We start from the raw sequence: 21,594 nt of genomic DNA on the forward strand, positions 1-21,594 counted from the left end.
CACGTGGAACATAGCCACATGTCATGTGAATGAGAAATAAGCTTTCGTTTTGTAATCTACTAAGAGAGTTGCATTTTTATCTCAGCAAAGCTAATTAATAGCTGTAATGATAACAAATGCAAAGATATTTTTAAGAAACATTCTGAAAGGGGTATTCTGTAAGGCTTACGAAAAGATGTTTTGAGACTTTTGAGTCTGTAATGATGTTAGGACACCTCCATGTGGTGATATTTTGTAAGGGGATGATGTTATCTCTCTGCAGAGTGTCTAGCACATCATAATTAGCACTGGATAAATGTTTATTAAAGTAAATTATCACATAGCAGCTTAGATTGAGGATCAGAATTGGAGATAAAGGTTTTAGTGCCATCATTGTAAGATGACAGAATTTTTTACCTGCTGAAAAAGTATCTGAACAGTTGAGCAGATGGCCAAAAAGTGAGGCTTGTGGAATGTATGAGGTAACATTTAGGAAAAACAAAGGGAATTACAGTTGAAAATAGTCACAGAAGCAGAGTGACATAATATCATTCAAACCAGAGGAAGAAATGTTTAAGAAACTTGTCAACTATCTTAAATGGAACAAAGATCAAATATGAAGAAGAGAGTGAGAAGGCAGAAGTCCTAGGATCTCTTTATAGAGGCCCTTTACTTTTAGAGACACAGCCTTCAAAAAAGATACTGCACCAAATTGTTCAGTCCGACTTTTAAATAATTCTCACAGTGACACCAAATAGCTTATCAAGTCTGAAAGGGCCATGCATTCTCTACTGTAGTGACTTCATTAATCCACAGTAATAGAGCCATTCCAGACTTCTTTTGTGACTTGACTCTTCTTTGCTTCATGTTTGATTTATGTATTTGTTCATTTTTATTTTTAACCTACATTTCAGGCTTTCCTGTTGACTTTTATGCTGCAGTGACATAACCAAAAGTAGTCTGTCTTAGGGGTCCAGGACTGTGAGTTTGCAGCCATTAGATCCTTTCCTTACTGAAGATGTGCTCTGATTCTCCTATTTGTTAATGATAAATTTATAGTCACCCAGTCTGTGTGCTCAGTGTTCATGCATTTCATACACGCTGAACTCTTAGTATAATTTTACTGTGACCTTCTCATTGCATAAGACACTCAAATAGTCTGTTTTGGGATGCTTCTTGTTCTCAGCTGTATAATGTTCTATTTATTGGGTTGTCGGAAAAGTCATGACATGTTTTTCTATGCAAAAATATGTTGTGACTGGGACCAGCAGTTAGCGTAATGGCTATGTCACTGAACTCGCACATAGTTGACTGTGGTTCGCGTCCCGGACCTGGTGGCTTAAAACTCACGCTGGGCACGTGTGCGTGCGTGCCAAAGATCCCGAGAGGAGAATGGAGGAGAAGGGATTGCGGTGTGACCATCCCCCCTGGGGAGTGATTTCTCGCTTTCTGTCTCTCTGTCTCTCTGGCAAGCGCATGTAACCTATAGCAAAAACCTCTCAAAAAAAAAAAAAAAAGTTGTAACTTTTCTGACAACCTAATAGCTTCTCCTTACCATTCATGGCTTTATTTCATAAATAATGAAGTAAAAATGGTCATTTCTATAAGCGATAGCATCAGAAAAGTCATGAAATATCATTTTCATCTGCCTCTTAAGAACTAACACTTCAAGATAATTTATCAATGTAAGCTATAAAAGACAACTTGCACACATTTTGTTATGCTTTCAGATTTTATTTTTATTTTATATATTATTATTATGTAATTTACAGTATTTTGATATCAAATAAGCTATTTTTTCAATCACTGCAACACAGTCTGAGAGTAGGCACAAAGGCTTTCGTAATACATTATTTATTTGATAAATTATTATGAAATAAATGTATATAATTATAGTCCTAGACAGCTCAATATTATTCTCTTAACTTGAGATTGTGCAGTGAATTACATATGTATGGCAGTCACACTGACAAACAATTTAATTAAAAAATTTCATTGAAATGTATTAATAACCTATGGAAGGACAATTTAACTTATAAAAATAATTATGATTAAAAATGAGATTATTGTTCAAATTATAAAAATAATTTTGATGAAAATTAATGCTCAAAATATTCACATAGGCTTAACATTTTACTACTTTTCACAAAGTTTTTATAGTTGAACATTTAAAAGAGTTACAATGAAAGGAAATTTTGTTAACTTTCAATGGGACAAAGGATGCCATTTACTATCAATTTCAATTGTATGTTGTTATGACAAATACCAGCAATTTTCTCTTTTTTCAGCAGGTAAAAATATATAAAATATCAGTCTCTATTTATAAAACTGATAAGAAATTAACTTGGTGCTTCTACAGACATTTTTATTTCTCTTCATTAGATGAATAAATATTTCTTCTGTAGCTGATAAAATTCCCAATTCTTTTTTTTTTTTTTGAGAGGTTTTTGCTATAGGGTGCGTGCGCTTGCCAGACAGACAGAGAGAGACATAGAGACAGAAAGCAAGAAATCACCCCCCAGGGGAGATAGAACCCGGCGTGAGTTCTAAGCCACCGGGTCCCGGATGCGAACCGCAGTTGACTATGTGGGAGTCCAGCGACATAGCCATTACACTAACTGCTGGTTCCCTAAAATTCCCAATTCTTGTGGTATTTCTCTTAATAGCACTTCCAAATTAATTATGACATAATAAAGCAACATTCTTCACTTTTTAGTATCATTAACAGAAAGGTGAAACAAAAATATTTCTTCCCTTCAGTGTCCTACATTTTAAATAAGCAGTTAATGCTGGACAACTTAAGACACTGAGTAACTAATATTAATTTAAAACTTCATTAAGATATTTTCACCATAATTATGAAATTAATTTTTATTGGGTTCACCTACTTTTTGAGAGAGAGAGATTTTTGCTATAGGGCATGTGCATTCACCAGAGAGTCAGAGAGAGACAGACAGACAGAAAGTGAGAAATCACTCCCCATAGGGGGGATGACCAGACCACAATCCATTCTCCCTCATTCTTCTCTCTGGATCTTGGGCACACACATACACACACACACACACACACACACACACACACACCCAGCATATGTTTCAAGCTGCCAGGGCTGGGACTCAAACTGAGGTCAACCATGTGAAAATCGAGTGCCCCAACCACTACCATCACACTACCATCACTTGGTGGCCCCTGGTTCACCTACTTTTAACAATTATATTAATAGTAACTGGGAGAAAGAATAAAATAGGCTTTTAATGTGTGTGTGTGTGTGTGTGTGTGTGTGTGTGAAAAATGTTATTTTAAAAAAACAACTCTTTATGGTAACCAGATTGCTATCAGTAGCCAGCAAACAAAGTGTAGCATGTACATACGATACTCATGATTATGTGCTAATAAATCATTTTAATGATTAAACTCAAAATTATTACATAAAGATGGTACTGATGTTGAAAATAACAAAAGCTTAAGCTCATCAGATCTGTTATCCATATGTGCATTACTTCTGAGGGCATCCTCCTCACTTTCATGTAGCTATTTCCACTTGATTGACCAGTTGCTACATTCAAGTTATATGACTATATTACTCAAAATTATTATACATATGTATTACTTCTAAGTTTTGCTTTTGAAATAGTTGGCTACTTTCTCCTTGAAACATCTTTTCTTGATTCCCCACCCAAATGGTTAACAGTAAAAGAAAGTCTAAATAACTTACAGTGTGTTTACCTAACATGATACCATGTAACCACTGCATATTGCATAAGAAAATACATGGAGGAACTTAGAAGTGAGGAAAGGGAGAGATTTGTACTAGATTTGTCTAAATTAGAAAGGACATTTTAAGGATATAATTAAGCCATCAGGGCTTTAAGGATAGGAACTTGCAGTCTGGGTATAAAACAAGAAGAGGAACTTAAGACAAAACCTGGAAAATGTTGTGGGAGTATAAGGCCAAACTGACATTGAACTCACTGGGACTGAGGAAGGCAGGCAATCGTGGGAATAGGTCATTGAATATGAAGTCTAAGAATAGTGGCAAGAGTTCTAATGAAGAGTAAATCCTTTAGCTAGTTATTAAAATCTTCATGGTCGGCATAGGCTGGGGAGCACAAAGAAAGAGAGGAGGATGGTGTGATCCAGAAGCCTAAGGAAAGATGACAACACTGAAAAGAGAGAGTATGGAAATTGAGAAGCTTGAGATGTAATGTTTTGTGTCGTTTCTTTTTGTTGTTGTACATCCTACTGGTTTACAGTATCCACTGGAGCTAGGAGAATGCTAACTTCTTATTTCATTTGGTGGTACTGAGATCAGGGAAGAAAAGATAGTTTCTCCTGTAGTAAAGCATACAAGAAAAACAGGAGAGAGAAGATTTGGATAACTAGAAAGCAACGGTAAGACATATCAGGCAAGTGAAGGCATATGAATATGGAAATGGTGAAGAAAAAATGTGCAATAATTTGGTCAGATTGAGATCTAAGGAAAGGTAATGAGAAATAATTGCATTAAAAATATTGGGACCTGATTGTGGTGAAATTTGAATATCACTTTGATTTCTAAGTAAGTGGCTCTTACCTATTCCCCCACCCCAAGTCCCCATTATAATTTACCTGATAGAAAAAGAACACAAAATAAAACGTAGTATACGACATACCCTTTTCTTTTTTTAAAAGAGATTTTTGCTGTAGGGTGAATGCGTTCATCAGAGAGACAGTGAGAAATCACCTTCCAGAGGATGACCATGCCGCAATCTCTCCTCCTATTCTCCTCTCAGGATTTTGAGCAGGCATGCCTCAGCATGAATTTAAGCCATCAGGTCCAGGACTCAAACCTCAGTCAACAAAATGGGAGTCCAATGATGTAACCATTACACCATCTGCTGGTCCCAGGACATACTCTTATTAATAATCATAATGCTACTAGAGAAATAAAAATGTTATGTTACACACTTTAGTTTGTAACATTACTTGCTCTATCCTAGCGATCTGAATTACTCGTGCATTTTTTTAGTTATGTAATTCAGCCCAATTAAAATGCTTTGTCTTAAGCAATTGAAAACTATTGAAGGTCAAGGGTTTAAAAACTTCAATAAGGACTTGATAAAAGTAATATTTTACAAAACTAATCTAGAGACGCTGTTCTGAATGGATTAAAAATAAAATGAGGCATGGGAAAAAAGACTTGACAAAACTCCGGGAATAACTGGAAATGATAGATAAATTCAGGGAACCAAATGCTCAATATAAAACGGAAAACAAACATAGCAGTAGTGAAACTGAGTACTCAGAAGTTTATTTAGGAAGCAGGATGATATTAAAAATAATTAGCAATTCTTATACTAGAGTCATTCACTTATCAGAATCCATGATCAACAAATCAGAAGGGATACAGTTATAAATATCAAATATGATCACTCTGGCCCAATGCCACCGAATGACAGTCCTATCTAAAAGTACTATGGAGACATTAACCACTCAGAAAATTATTTATGTTTTCAAAAGGAACAGATCCTCCATAAAAATTTTAGAAGACTGTAAAAATTAAGCTAGTTGATATGATGAAGGCCATACAGCTAACAAATAGTTGATAGTGTTTGCAATGATCCTTTTTCTTCCCAGGGTTCTTTTCTCTTCTACCTGTTGTATATGGAATGTATCAGTTCTCTTTGTCCTTGTCTCTCTTTTTTCTTTTTAACCCCTCTCTTTCCCATATTTATTTAACAAATATCTGATGAACATTTATAATTGGGCAGCATGTTTCCATTACAATAAATAGTCTTTTATACTTCATATTTGATTCAGATCTTTAGTCTTCCCCATTAAAGTAAACTTGGTAGGATATTAATTAATAGTAAGAAAAATAAGAATTTTGTCTCCTGAGGAATTGTAATAACTTGTCATTCTTGGATATGTTGTTAACATTTAGTAACTAGAATATGCTTTGCTTACCTAAGTCCATAGAGTAGGAAAAAGATCCTTAGGACAAAATTCTAGGAAATAATTGTAACAAGGGCTTCTGTATGAGTTATAGTTCAGCTGTTCATGTAACCAAAAGGACAAAAGTTAATATTATAAATAATCATCATTGCTCAGAATGGAGAAACAGCTTTAGACAAAACATCATGAAATTTTAAAGTATCTAAATATTTCTCCTAGATAGCTTATAAAATGAATGTTTCACACTTACATTGTTATTTTTTTCAAATCTGTAAGACATACATAACAAAATTTGCCCTTTTAACTATTTTGGGGGTGGGGGGATTTTTGCTATAAGGCATATATGCTCACTAGAGAGACAGAAAGCAAGAAAACACACCCTAGTAGTGATGGTCACACTGCAATTCCTTCTCCTCTGTTCTCCAGGGATTTTGGACACACATGCACATGCACCCACCATAAGTTTGAAACCACCAGGTCCAGGACTCAAACCACGGTTGGCCATGTGGGAGTCCAGTAATGTAACCACTATACCATCTGCTGGTCCCCGTTGTAACCATTTTAACTATATCAGTCAGTGTCATTAAGTCCATTCATGCTGTGCAGCCATCACTGCTGTCTCCAGAAGTTTTCTATCACCCTAAACTGAAACTCTGTACCCATTAAACAATAACTCTCCAATTCTCCAAGACCCTGGCACCCCCTCTTCCATTTTTTTTTGTTTCTATGAATGTGATTACCTGTATACTTCACATAAGTAGAATCTTATTATATTTGTGTCACATTTTTTTTTTTGTCTTTTCTTTTTGTTTAGTGCTTTTGAAAGCATCTGGGCTAGAGAATTCAAAATAAATGTAGTATTAATTAGGGGCTCACTTGAGAGTGGTATGTTGGAATCGAAGTGCCTTTCTACCACTTTATAGAATTTAGAATTCTTAGGCTCCAAAGCTCTATCTCAAGCCTTAGCTCTCTTTCCTGTTAGATTATAATAAAATTTAGTCCTTTATATTCTGGAGAACTTTACTTACAGTTAAGTCACATACTTTTAGCCACAAAATGTGCAATGGTTAACACTACTGAAAATCCCTTTCATCAGAACTATCAGCTATGTCCCAAGTACCTTAGATACTTTATCTCATTTGAATCTTCACAGCAACTCAATGAAGCATATAATGCCTTAATTTGTAAGGATGGAAATCAAGAATGAGAGGCTTAAAGCAACTCTTCAAGGGCACACAGCTGGTAAAAGCAAGTTGAGAATTGAACTCAGGTCTGTGGCTTGAAGGCTCACACACATTATTAACAGAAAACAATATAAGGATAAGAAACCTCTTTTTCTGAACCAAAACATTTGGGAATATATAATTTCCAATATATTTTTTCTTTATAAAAACAGTGATAGTCATGTCCGTTTCAATAAGACTTGAAAGGAACGTAATATTAATGTCAATCTTTTAAAAATCACCCTAAATGCCAAAAATCATGCTGTGCTTGCTACAACAAAGAAAGAATTTAAAATGAAGCAACATCACAGTGTTCATTTGTATATAACATATTGCAGCCAACTGTTTCTTAATTGCTCAGACTGTTGATAAATAATCCAGCCCTGCTGCTCTCCACAGACAATTTGTTTTGGATCAGACCAGGCAATTCAAATAACACTAATTACAGTGAAACCCTTTCATATGAATTCCTGTTTGTCATGGGAAAGCGACTCCTTTTATAAAGGGTTAAGGCACTTTTTTCTAATTTTAGCCTGAAACATAACACCTATTACTTGCACTCAAGTTATATTAGTAAAATGAATTTTGATTGACCAAAAATGGATTAAGTTGTATATTGTATTGAAAAAGCTTGTATTTCATTGCTTACAACTATATTGTACTGTCATGAATTATGTTAATTTTACATTTTTAATTAGATGCTATAACAGATGTGGAAGCTTTATTTAAAGCAATATTTTCATTGAAATAAGCTACATTGCTAAATGATTATTTACTGTAACAGATTTGTGTATTAATAGATAAATGTGTTGTTACTAGAAAGAAATCAAGTCTTCAGGAAGTCTTTGCTATATCAAGGGATTTGCTGTAACATGATATCATTGTATTTATGATTTTATGGTGTTAAAATGAATATTAAATGAAACAAAATTCCCAAGGATTACTCAGGAGGCAGCTAAGTACATAACATTTTGCATAGATGGTTGGAAGGCACAATTTTGCTCCATCACTGCATCCATATCCTTGAACGATTTCGACTGAAGACAGCATTTCTTTGAATTTTTCATTAAACCAGACGTCTTGAAATATGAATTCCTTTTATGTTTCTGTGAGTTTTGGCTAAAAGAACCCCAGTGAATAAATCATACAATACTACGTGTCACCAGCACTTGTGAATATTTCTGCTTTGTTATTCTATTCTCAGTAGAGCACCATTGATTATCAAACTCAGCGGAGAGCATTTTATGATCATATATCTCCATTAGCTCCTAGTTTGACTACCATAGATTTTTCTGGTTAAGCTTGCATTATGTATTAGGAAGCCTATCTCTTCAATACAAAGTTTGATTTCATTTTTCTAAGCCTAGAACTCTTATTATGTATTATGTATAAAGATTCTTATCTTTTATATGTAAAAATAGGCTGCACTGTCTTTGTGTAACTGAAATGTATGCCATCTCTTTTTTTTTTTTTTTGATTCACAGGTAGCATATTATACTATGAAGATGAATCTCTACAATGCAATGGCTGTCAGGGTAAATATTTCTTCACTTGTTAAACAAATGAAAAGTCAATTGTGCCCTGAATTCGCTTTTAATAAAATGAGCAAAGCAGAATAATGCAAATTTGATTGATATGCTAATGGTAAAGAAAGAAAAGAGAACATAGTTAAAAAGTTAGTTATGCTAAATAATCTTGACAGTATTAAAAACTGGAGTGAAATGTAAAACATGTAATTATAAATGCTTATGTTTTAGAATGTTAAATATCTCTGAGCCATAACTATACAAAACTATAAATATTAATGAAGCAGTATATTAGTTTTCATATGTCATAAATAGAATATTGTGATAAATAGATGAACATGGTTCTAGAATATAAGATTTCTGCCCAATATGAGTCAATTAGAAATTATTCATATGATTTAATAGTAATAAAGTTCGTTTCCAGCTTAAAAGTTTTACTTCTATCATTTCTATGTTTATTTCATATGCATTATTTTTCTAATAGAAAGCTGCATTTAGCAATTATGGGACTTCGACTTGGTTTCTGCACAGATTTTGGGAATGGACACAATAAAAATATTATTTCTTTTGTTTCAGACATATGGTAATAGTTTGTTTGCTGAGTTATTAAAAGTGGAGACATTTCTTCATAAATTTCATGAATGCCTTTAAAACCTATGTTGTCTTATTATACTCACTTTCATTAATCTGTTAATACTTACTTTTGTAAATCATAGATTTTATCTGGATAACACAAAGTAGAAAAAGGGTTTTTGAGAGTCTCGTGTTGAATCATGGTGGGTAAATTAACAATATGTTTACTACCCTATATTATTGCTTTTGGAAGGTGTATTTTCCTCTACAGGTGAGATTGTGTCCGAGCCTAGTCTCGGGGCAGTCTCTAGTATTACTCTGTCCATGTCTCTGCACTCCTGGAGTTTGAGATAAAAAAAAAAATAAGAGGAAAAAGTAGATCATATCCAGCATAGCTGCAGTGGGCTATTTACCTTTCTCAGGAATATTCATACTGGGAAACAACTTGCTTTTCCTCTTTTAGTTTGGGGATTTGGGAGATTTTGACTCGTTACAGCTCTGCAATAGACAACCTCTGAATCTGAAACATCATTAGGTTCTTCCTTTCTGCTTACTTCATGTCAGATGTGTCTCCGAAGTAAAAAGTACCAGATGACTAAAAATTTAAAGTAATTAATGACCAATGACTTAGATATCCCTATAGATCAATAGGGGAGATCATTGATCTTTCCTGTCTTCTTTGCTGCTAGGAAAGAAAGAGTTAGAAAACATATGTAGTTTGGGGACCAGCAGTTAGCATAATGGCTATGTCGCTGGACTCCCAGGTAGTCGACCGAGGTTCGTGTCCCGGACCCAGTGGTTTAAAGCTCACGCCGGGTGCGTGTGCGTACATGCCCGAGATCCCGAGAGGAGACTGGAGGAGAAGGGATTGTGGCATGGCCATGTCTCCTGGGGGGGTGATTTCTCGCTTTCTGTCTCTGTCTCTCTCTGTCTGGTGAGGGCACGGCGCCCTATGACAAAAAAACCTCCACAAAAAGAAAAAAAAACAATAAAAAACGTGTAGTTTTATTATTTAGCCCTTAATTTTTACTTTGAATTCTGATCTGGTAGGTTACTCTTACAAGACTGAACTCATCCATTACCAATGTCCATTGTTTACCTCACAAATGATTAGCTGAAGTGCTTGTTCCCACTGATCAACTGGAACAAAGTGTTCTGTAACCAAATTATGATTTAGCTATCCTTTCTCCAGATCCCAGATCTCCTACCAGCATACAACAACATCTCTTTAATAGTCCCCCAGAGACTAGGCTGGTGTCTGAGTATAAAACATCCTCCGGTTTCCTAATGCACTCATGTCATCCTGTCATCTCACTTCCCCACATCAGATTCTTTCTAACCTTACTTACACCTTCCTAAAAAATATTCTTTCCTAACTCTTGGCATGCTTATAAATCTTATGATCAAAGTGTTCTTCCTATTACAGTAATCCACCTCTATTTATTGGAATAGTTACTCTCTTCCTAATCCCCCCTTCCAATAATCCTTTCAAAAAAGTTCTTTTTACTAAGTCTGGATTCTTTATTTTATTTATTTATTTATTTATTTATTTATTTATTTATTTATTTATAACACAAGCTTCCTGGAAAACAGAGTGTAGGAGTGGGAATGCAGTAGAGATTAAAATGAAGAGAGAGGAGACCTGTGTATTACCTATGAGTTGACATGATCTGCTGAAGACAGAAATTTCTGTGAGGCAATGTGGAGTATGTAAAGATTATTGTAACCAGTTTATAATAGATATAGCATTTATAATATATAGACTATATACATACATTATACATTTACAGTAGGTATAATAAATATTTCTCTAATAAAAAAATTGAAAGACTGTTTTCGAAGGTTTGAAATGAGTTAACTAGTTAATAGACTACATACTTCATATTCCTAAGTCAGAGATTCGGGAATGAGGCTCACTTGCATGAGGACAGGATTCCCTAACACAGGTTAATTTTTAGCATTGGTTGATTACGGTGACCAGTGACCAGAACTGAATTTTTTTGTAAGTGAACTTGGACCACTTTATCTGTAAGGAGATTTTTATAAGACGGTGCTCTTATACTTTGGCCCTCTGTAGGAGTGAGTGCTGAAAGGAGCAGTGTGTAGTCCATATACCTTTGTGTTGTACATCTGAAGATTACAACCCTAACTGTGCACCAGTAACTGAAGTTTTACTTCTGGTAACCCCAGCTCTGCCTATGTACTTTTAAGCTACCAAGTAACTTTCTTCAAAATCGCCACTCTATAAATAATTTAAATATGGATGACTGTCCAGGAGGAGAAACCTGTAAGATGAACAAATAACTACCAAAAATCTATATGGCAATAAGATGAACAAATAACTACCAAAAATCTATATGGCAATAATATACATAATGTATGAGTTGAATCTTTACTTGCAAATAGTTATGTACAATATATAATAAAAACTTTTTTCTTAATTTGCTTCATGAATTGAGCCAATTTCGAGTTATACATTGGCTACTGATTGTTAACATGACAACTAAATTATAATCAGTTGTCAAAGAGGCTAATGGAACATTTCTGAAAAGAGAGGAGTTTTACAAATTTATTTATAGCCTATTCATCCCTAAATAGATGTCACTCTTTTGTAATGAAGAACAAATTATATGTATGTGATTTTGTTTTATGTAATAGATATTAATATCCTGATTTGCTGCATTTATTTTTTAAAGGGTCACCTTTTCTCTAAAGACTTTACGATCCCCCTACTCCTGTGGAATTGATCACTCTCTCTTTTTATGTCCCTATTTTACCATGGACATACTTCTGTTATAGGACCTGTAACATTTTATTATCCTGACTAATTTACATGCCTGTCTCCACCCCCGACACACTGTAAGTCCCTTGAGGCCCAGGTCCTAGCTTCATCTTCGTATCTCCAGTGCTCGGCTTAGAAGAGGCAGTTAAATATACCGTTGAATATATCAGAGCATGTTGACCCATTCTTTTCTAAACAAAGAATTAAAAAAGTCCTTCGCTTTATATACCTTTTTCTAAGTCCCTAAGTGCCCTTGTTGGAAAACTATTTAAGTCTTTGCTAAAGGTTCTTGAAGACTTTTTTAATTACATGACTAGGCTATGTGGTGTGGATAAACTGGACATGGTAAGATTAAATTTGGTTAGTGCAGTTCATATGTGAATGGATGATCCCAAGAGATTTAGAGCCTTACTGAAGTATCATAACACATACAGGTTTTAAGGAGGTTTGCTATGATATAAACTGCTGTCAGAACCCACAGTATGCCTTTACAAAACCCCTGTTGCTGATTTGCTGCTAGGCCAATGACAGTCAATTAATACTGCAATAAATTGCTCAGTAAATTTTTATCTTAGCTCCTGGGACCCCAGTCCTCCTGTTTCTCTGTGTGACATTTTATTTCCTTTTTAGCCTTCAATTTGACTTTATTCCAGATTAGGATTTTGCTGTTCCTCCAGCATCTTGGCCATTCATTTAAATTTGGCCCCTAATTTTTATTTTCAGCTCTTATTGAACAGCTTTTAGTATTTTATACAAGCCATGAGCTGATTCATTTGCTCCACTCACTTCTCTCCCTGTTCTGTCTAGATGTAAAATGGTATGTAGCAGGGAGCCAGCCAGGTGGTGTGGTGGTTAAGGCAGTTAAATCCCACATGGCCAACTGGGCAGTTTGAGTCCCAAACTCCAGCGAGTTGAAAAACACACCAGGTGCATATGTGTCCATGCCCTAAATCTGAAGAGGAAAATGGGGGAGGAAGAGGATTCTGGTGTGGCCACCCCCAAACCCCTTCTCGGGGGGTGATTTCTCACTTTATATCTGTCTGTCTCTGTCTCTCTGTCTCTCTGGTGAGCACAGACACCTATAGCACAAAACAAAAAAAGGTATAGCCGACTTACAGCCTGGGGTAGAACTGACTCTCTGATGTCAGCGAGCACATAGGGTGTCACCTCAGGCTCTCTGAATACTGAGCTTAGAAGGCCAGGTTTCTAACAGTACAATAAGATGAAGACAAAAATTATTTTATGTGTGGATAACCCTTTAAAAAGATTCCAGGTAGCAAAAAAATAGTTCAGTTTAGTGGGATTGTTTTACCTATCCTAAGGTGTATTCTTATCTTGTTTTCACAACACCTTCATCAATAGTTGTTGATATTTATAGTGTTTTATCTTGTTGATGACTTTTTCTTAGGCTGACTTGCAGACCTTATCCAGAAGAAGTCTTGTGTATAGAATAGCTCACATCTTACACCGAATTCTTACATTTGTTAGGGGTAAAATAACTGAAGACTGTGATTACATACTTCAACCTTCCACCTTCTCTGTAAGGTTCTCATTTTCCTAATAGAACATCTCCAGATTCTGAAACTTTACTACCCGAAGATGAATAGATATAGCTGGGAGATACTTGAATGTATCTTTTTCTTTTTTGAGAGGTTTTTGGTATAGGGTGCATGTGCTCACCAGAAAGACAGAGAGAGCCAGAAAGACAAAAAGTAAGAAATCAATCCCCAGGGAGGATGGCCATGCCGCAATCCCTTCTCCTCCATTCTCTGGGGATCTTGGGCACGCATGCCCACGTGCCCCGTGTGAGTTTAAGCCACCGTGTCCGGGACTTGAACGGTAGTTGACTACATGGGAGTCCAGTGGCATAGCCATTACGCTAACTGCTGTCCCAATATTTGACTGTATCTTAGTCAGACTGAAGAAACAAGGATTTCAAAGGGGCACTGTTCAGTTTCTGAATTTGACCTAGACTGAGTGCACTCGATGAGATGCTATGTATCTGAACTAAGTAGATTCTGTTTCCTTGGTTCTCTTGTTCCATGAGCACCTCTGATCTTATAATTTCCCTCTTCTATATCAGTTCTTTGATTTGGATACAATGAGGTTTGTTGAGAAGGATATTGGAGAGTAGCTTAGCAGAATTCCAAGAGTGAAATTAGAGTAAATTAGAGTGTAGGGGGAAATTAGTCTTATTTTTCCCTTTATGGGATGTAACACTGTGAAGTTCAATTTAACTGAAGGTCCTGTGAAATATTCTAAAACATGGTTCTTTGTTTCTTTCTTTAACAAAATTTAAGCTCATATTAATAAATAAAAAATAAATGCCTCGTTCTGTCCACTTTAGTTTTGTTTTATGCCCATTTCATATTGTTGTCTGTGTTTTGACACATACTGTTGATACTGGTTCTAATTTATAGCACTGATAGTCTTTAAAAGAGTGCAATTGTAAATAAATGATTTGAGCTGGTAATTTTAGGGGGAAAAGAGTCTCCAAAGCTCGGTATGAAAAAGACTGACAAACCACCTATTGTAAATCTTGGTAAATCAGAATCACTGGTAAATTATAATACTGAGTTAACAGTTAATATGGTGGTGACTATTCTCCAGGCACCATACTATGTACTTTGAATATTTTAACTCCTCTCTATAATCATCATGAACAACTCTCTGAGGCAGATAGAACTGTGATTACAATTTAAAAGATGTGAGGAAAGGGGATCACAGTACCAGATCACTCCACTAGTCAGTGACAGTGTAGGAATTGAACCCAGGAGGTCTGGCGTCTGTATTCCTTGCAATTCTGGTTGCTTTTAGGTTTGCTTTTACGTCCAGTCTTCTTTTCTCAAAATATAGATTGAGAGCAACTGTATAAACCCTGGATTGAGCTTTCAGGGAAATGTTATTAACCCTATCCTGGTTTCTTGAAAAACTGATCCCATGGCCCTAACAATTCATGAGCACCCTTATTGGTAATATATTTCATTGAGGAATTCTGAATTAAGTTATAAATTAGTGGAGGAGAAAGTTTGAGACATCCCAATTCAGGGTCAAATACTTTCCCTTATAGGCAGAGTTTGGTTGATGATGAAAAATTTCATAATCTATAAGAATATTCAGGGTGTGGTCTTATCATATTTCTATAGCCAGAATCAGGACTTGTCATACATCATAACCATAAATGAAACATCCTTCTTGCTACAACTTTAAAGGGATTTTTCTGTAGACTGTAACAAATGATAATAAAAAGAGAATCTGTCGTTTCTTTCCTGTTTGGTGTCCAAGTTACAGATCACACTGGGTTTTGTAATCCCAAAGTCTGCATTTGGTTTGCATTGGCACCTCCACAATGCCTGCTTTGGACCCTGAAACATTAATAGAAAAAAAAAAAAAAAAAGCAGACTCTATAACTTTTTTAAAACTTTAGGGAGCTTATAAAATTGTTACTAGGACTTCTAGCTTCAACTGCTGGTCCCTTTCTTTCTAAGTTAATCTTTACTAGTCTTCAATAAAATGAATATATTGGGATATCCAAGGGTCTTCAAAGAGATCACGAAAAATGTATATTATGGAAAAAGAAGTTATACTTGAATCGTGAATTTTTTATGCAGTGAAATAAATTTGTACTTTAATTTAAATTTCCCACAACTCTTTGAAGTTCTCTCATTTAATCTGGCACAGACTTTGAAAGTAAACAAATGTAAATTCTATGGGAAATATTTATTACCACAGTGACATTAAAAAGTCATCATTGGGACCAGCACATGGCATAATGGCTATGTCGCTGGACTCCCATGTAGTCAACCGCGGTTCTAGTCCCAGACTTGGTGGCTTGAACTCACGCCTGGCACGTGTGCGTGCATGCCCAAGATCCCAAGAAGAGAATGGAGGAAAAGAGATTGCAGTGTGGCCATTCCCCTGGGGGGTGATTTCTCACTTTCTGTCTCTCGTCTTTGTCCATCTTTCTGGCAAGTGCACACGCCCTATAGCAAAAATCTCTCAAAAAAAATTATATATTCCATTAGACTTCTCACTCTAAGTTTCTCTGATGAATGAAAACATGGTATAATCTAAAACTTACAAAGTCTTAAAGAACTATAGATGTAATTGATTGTTTTACATAAAATTCCTTTTACTCTGGAATCCTCATACCTATTATCCATCAATCACATGTACTAAGTAAAACTGCTAGAATATGGGAAGTTTTGACTTAATGCACTTGGTTTAAATGACTTAACTTGATTTTAGTGCCACAAAGCATTTTATTTCAGACTGAAATGCTCAGTTTAAGGCAAATACTGTAGTTGTGAGAGGAACACTGGTTTAGAGATCACTTAAAACCACATATTTCCCACTAACTCCAGATCTCTCAATACCTAACTTTTAAACAAAATTTATTTAGGTTTTTGCCATTGGGGACAAATGCACTCTCCAGAGAGAGGGCAAATGAGAAATCTCCTTCCCCCAGGGGAGATGACCATACCGCAATCCCTTCTCCATTCTCCTCTTGGGATTTTGGGTATGAATGCATATGGACCTGGTGTGTTTTATTTTTGTTTCTGTTTTATTTTGTTTTAGAGAGAGATTTTTTTGCTATAGGGTGCATGCACTCCATGTCCAGAGAGACAGAGGGAGTCAGAGACACAGAAAGTGAGAAATCACCCCCCAGGGGCATGGTGATGCTGCAATACATTCTACTCCATTCTTCTCTCAGGATCTTGGGCACACATGTACATGCGCCCAGCATGAGTTTTTAAACCACTGGGTCTGGGATTTGAACCACGGTTGACTATGTGGGAGTCCAGTGACGTAACCATTATGCCATCTGCTGGTCCCATATGGCACGTTTTCAAGCCACCAGGTCCAGGACTTGAACTGTGCAGTCTGCCATGTGAGATCCAGCACCTTAACTACCAGGTCACCTACTGGCCCCTATAATAAAAAATTTTAATTCACAAAAATGAATCTAACTCAAAGCATCGAAAAACCATTTTCTTCTATTTCCCAGTGGTGTCTAAAATATAATAAAATATTATTGAGTGGCTTTCCTTAAAAATAATTAGTCAAATATGTAAAGATTCATCTTAGTCTCAACTATTTATATTACTGTTTACATATTTATAATACTATGAACTAATTGTGTTTAGAATAATGACCTCAAGATTAGGTATAGATAGATGTAAATTAGTTCAGGAAAAAGATATTGAAGGTCTCTTATATACTGGACTTCATGCTATAATTCTAGAAATACAAAATGAATAACACAAATTTTGTTTACACAGAAAAAAAAAATCCCAAAATGTCATCCTAGGGAAGGAGGAGAAGGGACCATCTAGACAAGCTTTTATGTGATAATAAGTTTTAAAGGTTCCATCACCATCCAAAATAATATTTCTTCTCTCTTTTTGTTACTTCTAGTACTAATATCATTGTGAAATGATTACATAGATTTGTAGAGAAAAGAAATATAAAGTCAGACAGAGCAGAGAAACAGTATAAAAAAAGAAGATACTGCATGTGGAGTGATTATCCAGAATATTCCACTGCTTAAAATATCTAGTTAAGATATACATATACACACACACACCATTTGTAATACATATTTGAAACTATATTTCATATTAAATCATATATATGAATAGATATGTATACATAAAATAATGTGATAATGCATCAAAAACTAAAATAGAAACATAGACTATTTTACTACTTTTTGTTACTATTTTTTAAACTGCCTCTGAGAATTTAGAAACCCACTTTCAATTCTCACCCTATAGTCTTCTGGAATATTGAACATTCTAATGAATTAAAGTGTAATTGTGAGTAACTGAGTTCTATTTCTGTATTGTTGGATATATCTAGAGCATTAATACAAGGTGGGTCATTATCAAAGAATTTGTTTTTCAAACCTTTATTTTAAATTTAGGAGAGAAGATCTTTTTTTTTCCCCTCTTTGAGTGGTATTAAGGTTACTATGGATTCTCAGGAATAAAAGTAAACCCAATGAAGGGAAAAATCTTTTCTATGGGCAGATGGCTTTTGATATATCAAGGTTTTGCCATTTGTTTTAGTGCTTAAAATAAACATTATTTATAAGACCACTTACATTTTGATGTTACTTAATGAGGAATATGCATCATTGATTTGACTAGCTTAAGAGGTCATTTAGAACTTGCCCGTTAACAAGCTGTAATCTGCTGAGCACACAATGACTTTGTTTAAAATTATCTATTCAGACCTGATCAATGACAATAATTGTTTTATACCAATCACTTCTGAAAGTTGCTAATTACGTTGAAGGACATGAGTACCAGCCTTTTTCTTTTTCTTTTTCTTTCTTTTTTTTTTTTTTTTTTGTTTGAAAGTCGTAACACACTCACCTTGAAATTAAGAAATGTTATCAAGATTATTCTTGTCTCTTGCAGGTACTTAAAAAACAAAGATGACTTACTAGTACTGGAATATCAAAAGAATATTAAGGCAAAATTCAAGCTGTCATATGTTCCTATAATATCAAGTGGAGTCAAATCTCAACTATATCCTCATAATATATCAACTAGGTATTAAGCTGTGCTCACTATAATGTAAAAATGGTATCTTAAAGCATGTGTGTGTGTGCGTGCGCACACATACACTCACGTACACTCTCTCTCTCTGAGCAGTTTATCTCTAAGGTGTGTTAGTGGAAAGAGCTTGGGCTTTACGATAAGGCAGACCTGTTTGTGTCCCGACTCTGCCATTTACTCTTTCACTGGTTATGTGACCTTGAGCGAATTACTTAACCTCAGTTTCTTCATTTTTTAACGTGGAGATCATGCCCTATTCACAAGGATATTGTGAGAATTAAAGCAGTTAGCATAATATCTGGCACATTCATGGAGCTCAATAAATTTTAGATCCTTCATTTCACTGATGGCAGCTTCTTCACCCACTCAAATGCTCAGTTTCTTCCAGCTCTTTTTACCCACTCATCTCTAACAAAGCCACTTAAAGATTGATTAATTATACTTTAGTGTGGATGAGTTTTAATTTGTTACCTTAACCATCACTTACTTATTATGCCCTGTAGTATGCAGTTGTGAAGAAAAGGATTTGTCTTAGAAAGGAATTTTAGCCTGCCTGTGGGTAAATGTGTAAGGCTATTAGAAGGTTCCCTGGAAGCACAGTGATTGTAGTCTCTTTGAAGATTACTGGTTTTGTTTCCAGTGGTTTTTGGGTTGGAGAGGAAAGGAGCCTTAGTTACCGTCCTCTTTCTTTGTTTTGTTTTGCTTTTATGTACAATAAACCCTTACCATTTCAGCATGTATTTTTCAGTCAATTTCTGTTTTTGTGTTTTGAGACCTCTTTGTTCAGAAATGGGCATACCCACTACACTGGTATGAGCTAATCATAATCCACCATTCATTTCTCTTTCCTCTCAGTATGGTAGCAAGCATATTTTATGTTCTCTGGAACATCTGATGGTATTTTATTTAGAATTTAATGGTATTTTAAGTGATTTGGCATCTCAGTATTTCTCCACACAATTTTAAAAAATTATTTATTTTATTTTATTTATTTTTAGTATTTTAACCAGAGAGTAAGAGGAAAAGTGAGAAACCAAGTTTCCAGGTCCAAGACTCGAACTATGGTTGTCCATGTGGGAGTCTAGTGCTTCAACCAGTCAGTCCAGTGCCTCAACCATCACTTCTGTTGTTGAGTGAATTTCTTGTTAGTACATGTGTTTACAAGTACTCTCTTCTTTAGACAAACTGTTACTATATATGCATTAAAAGTATATTAAAACATTTGAAGCTTCCAACCAGCTATAGAACCTTAGACAATAATTTAACTTCTCTAAAATCTCTCAAAGAGGCTGCAATCATCATGCTTTCAGGGAACCTCCCTATAATGTAAAAATCTGGACCCACACATGTGTAAGATCTTGACTACCTAGAGAGCTCAGGGGAGAGGATTGAGATGTGACAAGACCTCATCAAAGGTACCTGTGTTGTTTGTTCTCTCTCTCTCATTTGTATGTGTGAGCACACGTGCACAAGCACACGTGTACATGTGCACACATGCATTCTCTTAAGCTCTCTTGTGAAAGAAATAAAATTAACTTTAAAGAAACAATAAAATAGTGGCCAGCAGGTGGTGTGGAGGTTAAGGCAGCTGAATTGCAAATGACCTTCTCCATGGTTTGAGTCCCAGACCTGGGGCTGGAAAATCATGCCAGATGCCTGTGCAATTGGGCCCAAATTCCTAAGTAAAGCCTGGAGAAGAAGGAATTGTGCCCTCCCCCCACCCCGTCCTGCCCTGGGCAAGCTCATGTGCCCTATAGCAAAAACAAAAAAGAAAAACAAACAAACAAAAAGATAAAATAAGATCAGTTATAAAGTCCTCTGAAAGACATTTAGATAACATTGGTACTTTAGTTTCATACACTATTTAATTTTTTTAAAAAATTTTTATTTTATTTTTTATACATTCAATTACTTTTTTTAGCTTACAAAGTGAATATTTCACTATGTGAACATTTCTCCCTAGTCCAGTTAGTTAAACTATAAAATATCTTCAACAGATAATACATTTCTTTGTCCCATTAATGCTTTGCCTCCCTATTTTTCTTCTAAGGGTCCTTCCTCAGGCCCTACTCTTCCCCACACACTGTATCTGGCATTTATACCCATTTATTGTGTTTGTATATCCTTTAGTCAATCAGTTTCAGTTATAGAGTGCAGACACTTGGTATATATTAAGCAGGGATATACAATGTCTCTTTTTCATATTCTGGCTTGCCTCACTCAGCAGTAAATCTTCCATATTCTTCCACTTTCTGTCAAAAGGTTTTTTTAATGGTTGAATAGTATTCCATAGAGTATATGTGCCACAGTTTTTCAATCCATTCATCTGTTCGGGGGGCATTTGGGTTGGTTCCATGCATGTCTTAGCAATTGTGAAAGTACTGCAATAAACATTGATATGCAAGCATTTTTCTGATTAAGAATTCTTCTGTCCTTTGGGTAGATACCAAGGAGTGGGATTGCTGGATCATATGGTAGTTTTATTTGTAGATTTTCGAGTAATATACAAAATGTTCTCCACAGTGGCTGGACTATTTTACATTCCCACCTGCAGTATAAGAGAGTTCCCCTTTCACCACACCCCCACCAATACTTAACTTTTTTTTTTTTTATCTTAGACATTTTGACTGGGATTAGGTGGTATCTCATTGTTGTTTTGATCTGCATTTCCCTTATGATGAGGGATGTTGATGTTGATCATTCTTTCATATGCCTTTTGGCTATTCATATGTCATCTTTAGAGAGTGTTTTTTTTTTTTTAACTCATTCTCCTATCTTTTAGTAGGATTGATCACCTTTTTTCCAAACAGCTGCTTGAGTTCCTTGTGTATTCTCATTATCAGTCCCTTAGATGCATAAGTTACAAAAATATTTTCCCATTCTTAGAGCTTTCGATTCACACTAATTACTGTGTCTTTTGCCATGCAGAAACTTCTTAGTCTGATGTAATCCTACTTGTCTATCTTGGAGATTATCGACTCTGCTTTGAGGATCTTATTTAAGAAGTCTTT

General features: G+C 35.3%; 1 protein-coding gene across 3 annotated transcripts in view; it reads left to right on the top strand.

Annotated features, from left to right (window-relative positions):
* The window catches only part of SPATA17 (spermatogenesis associated 17), a 263,127-nt gene that overhangs the window by 30,649 nt on the left and 210,884 nt on the right, over positions 1–21,594 (top strand). For all 3 annotated transcript variants that reach the window (XR_335619.2, XM_006155850.1, XM_006155849.2), the window contains exon 4: positions 8,621–8,671. Coding sequence is in view for 2 of the 3 variants with exons in the window: in XM_006155850.1 (XP_006155912.1) it covers positions 8,621–8,671 (51 nt within the window). In the remaining variant the exon portion in view is untranslated. The remainder of the gene's footprint in view (positions 1–8,620; positions 8,672–21,594) is intronic.

Source organism: Tupaia chinensis, unplaced genomic scaffold, assembly GCF_000334495.1.
Source record: "Tupaia chinensis unplaced genomic scaffold, TupChi_1.0 Scaffold000473_1, whole genome shotgun sequence".
Lineage (NCBI taxonomy): Eukaryota > Metazoa > Chordata > Mammalia > Scandentia > Tupaiidae > Tupaia > Tupaia belangeri.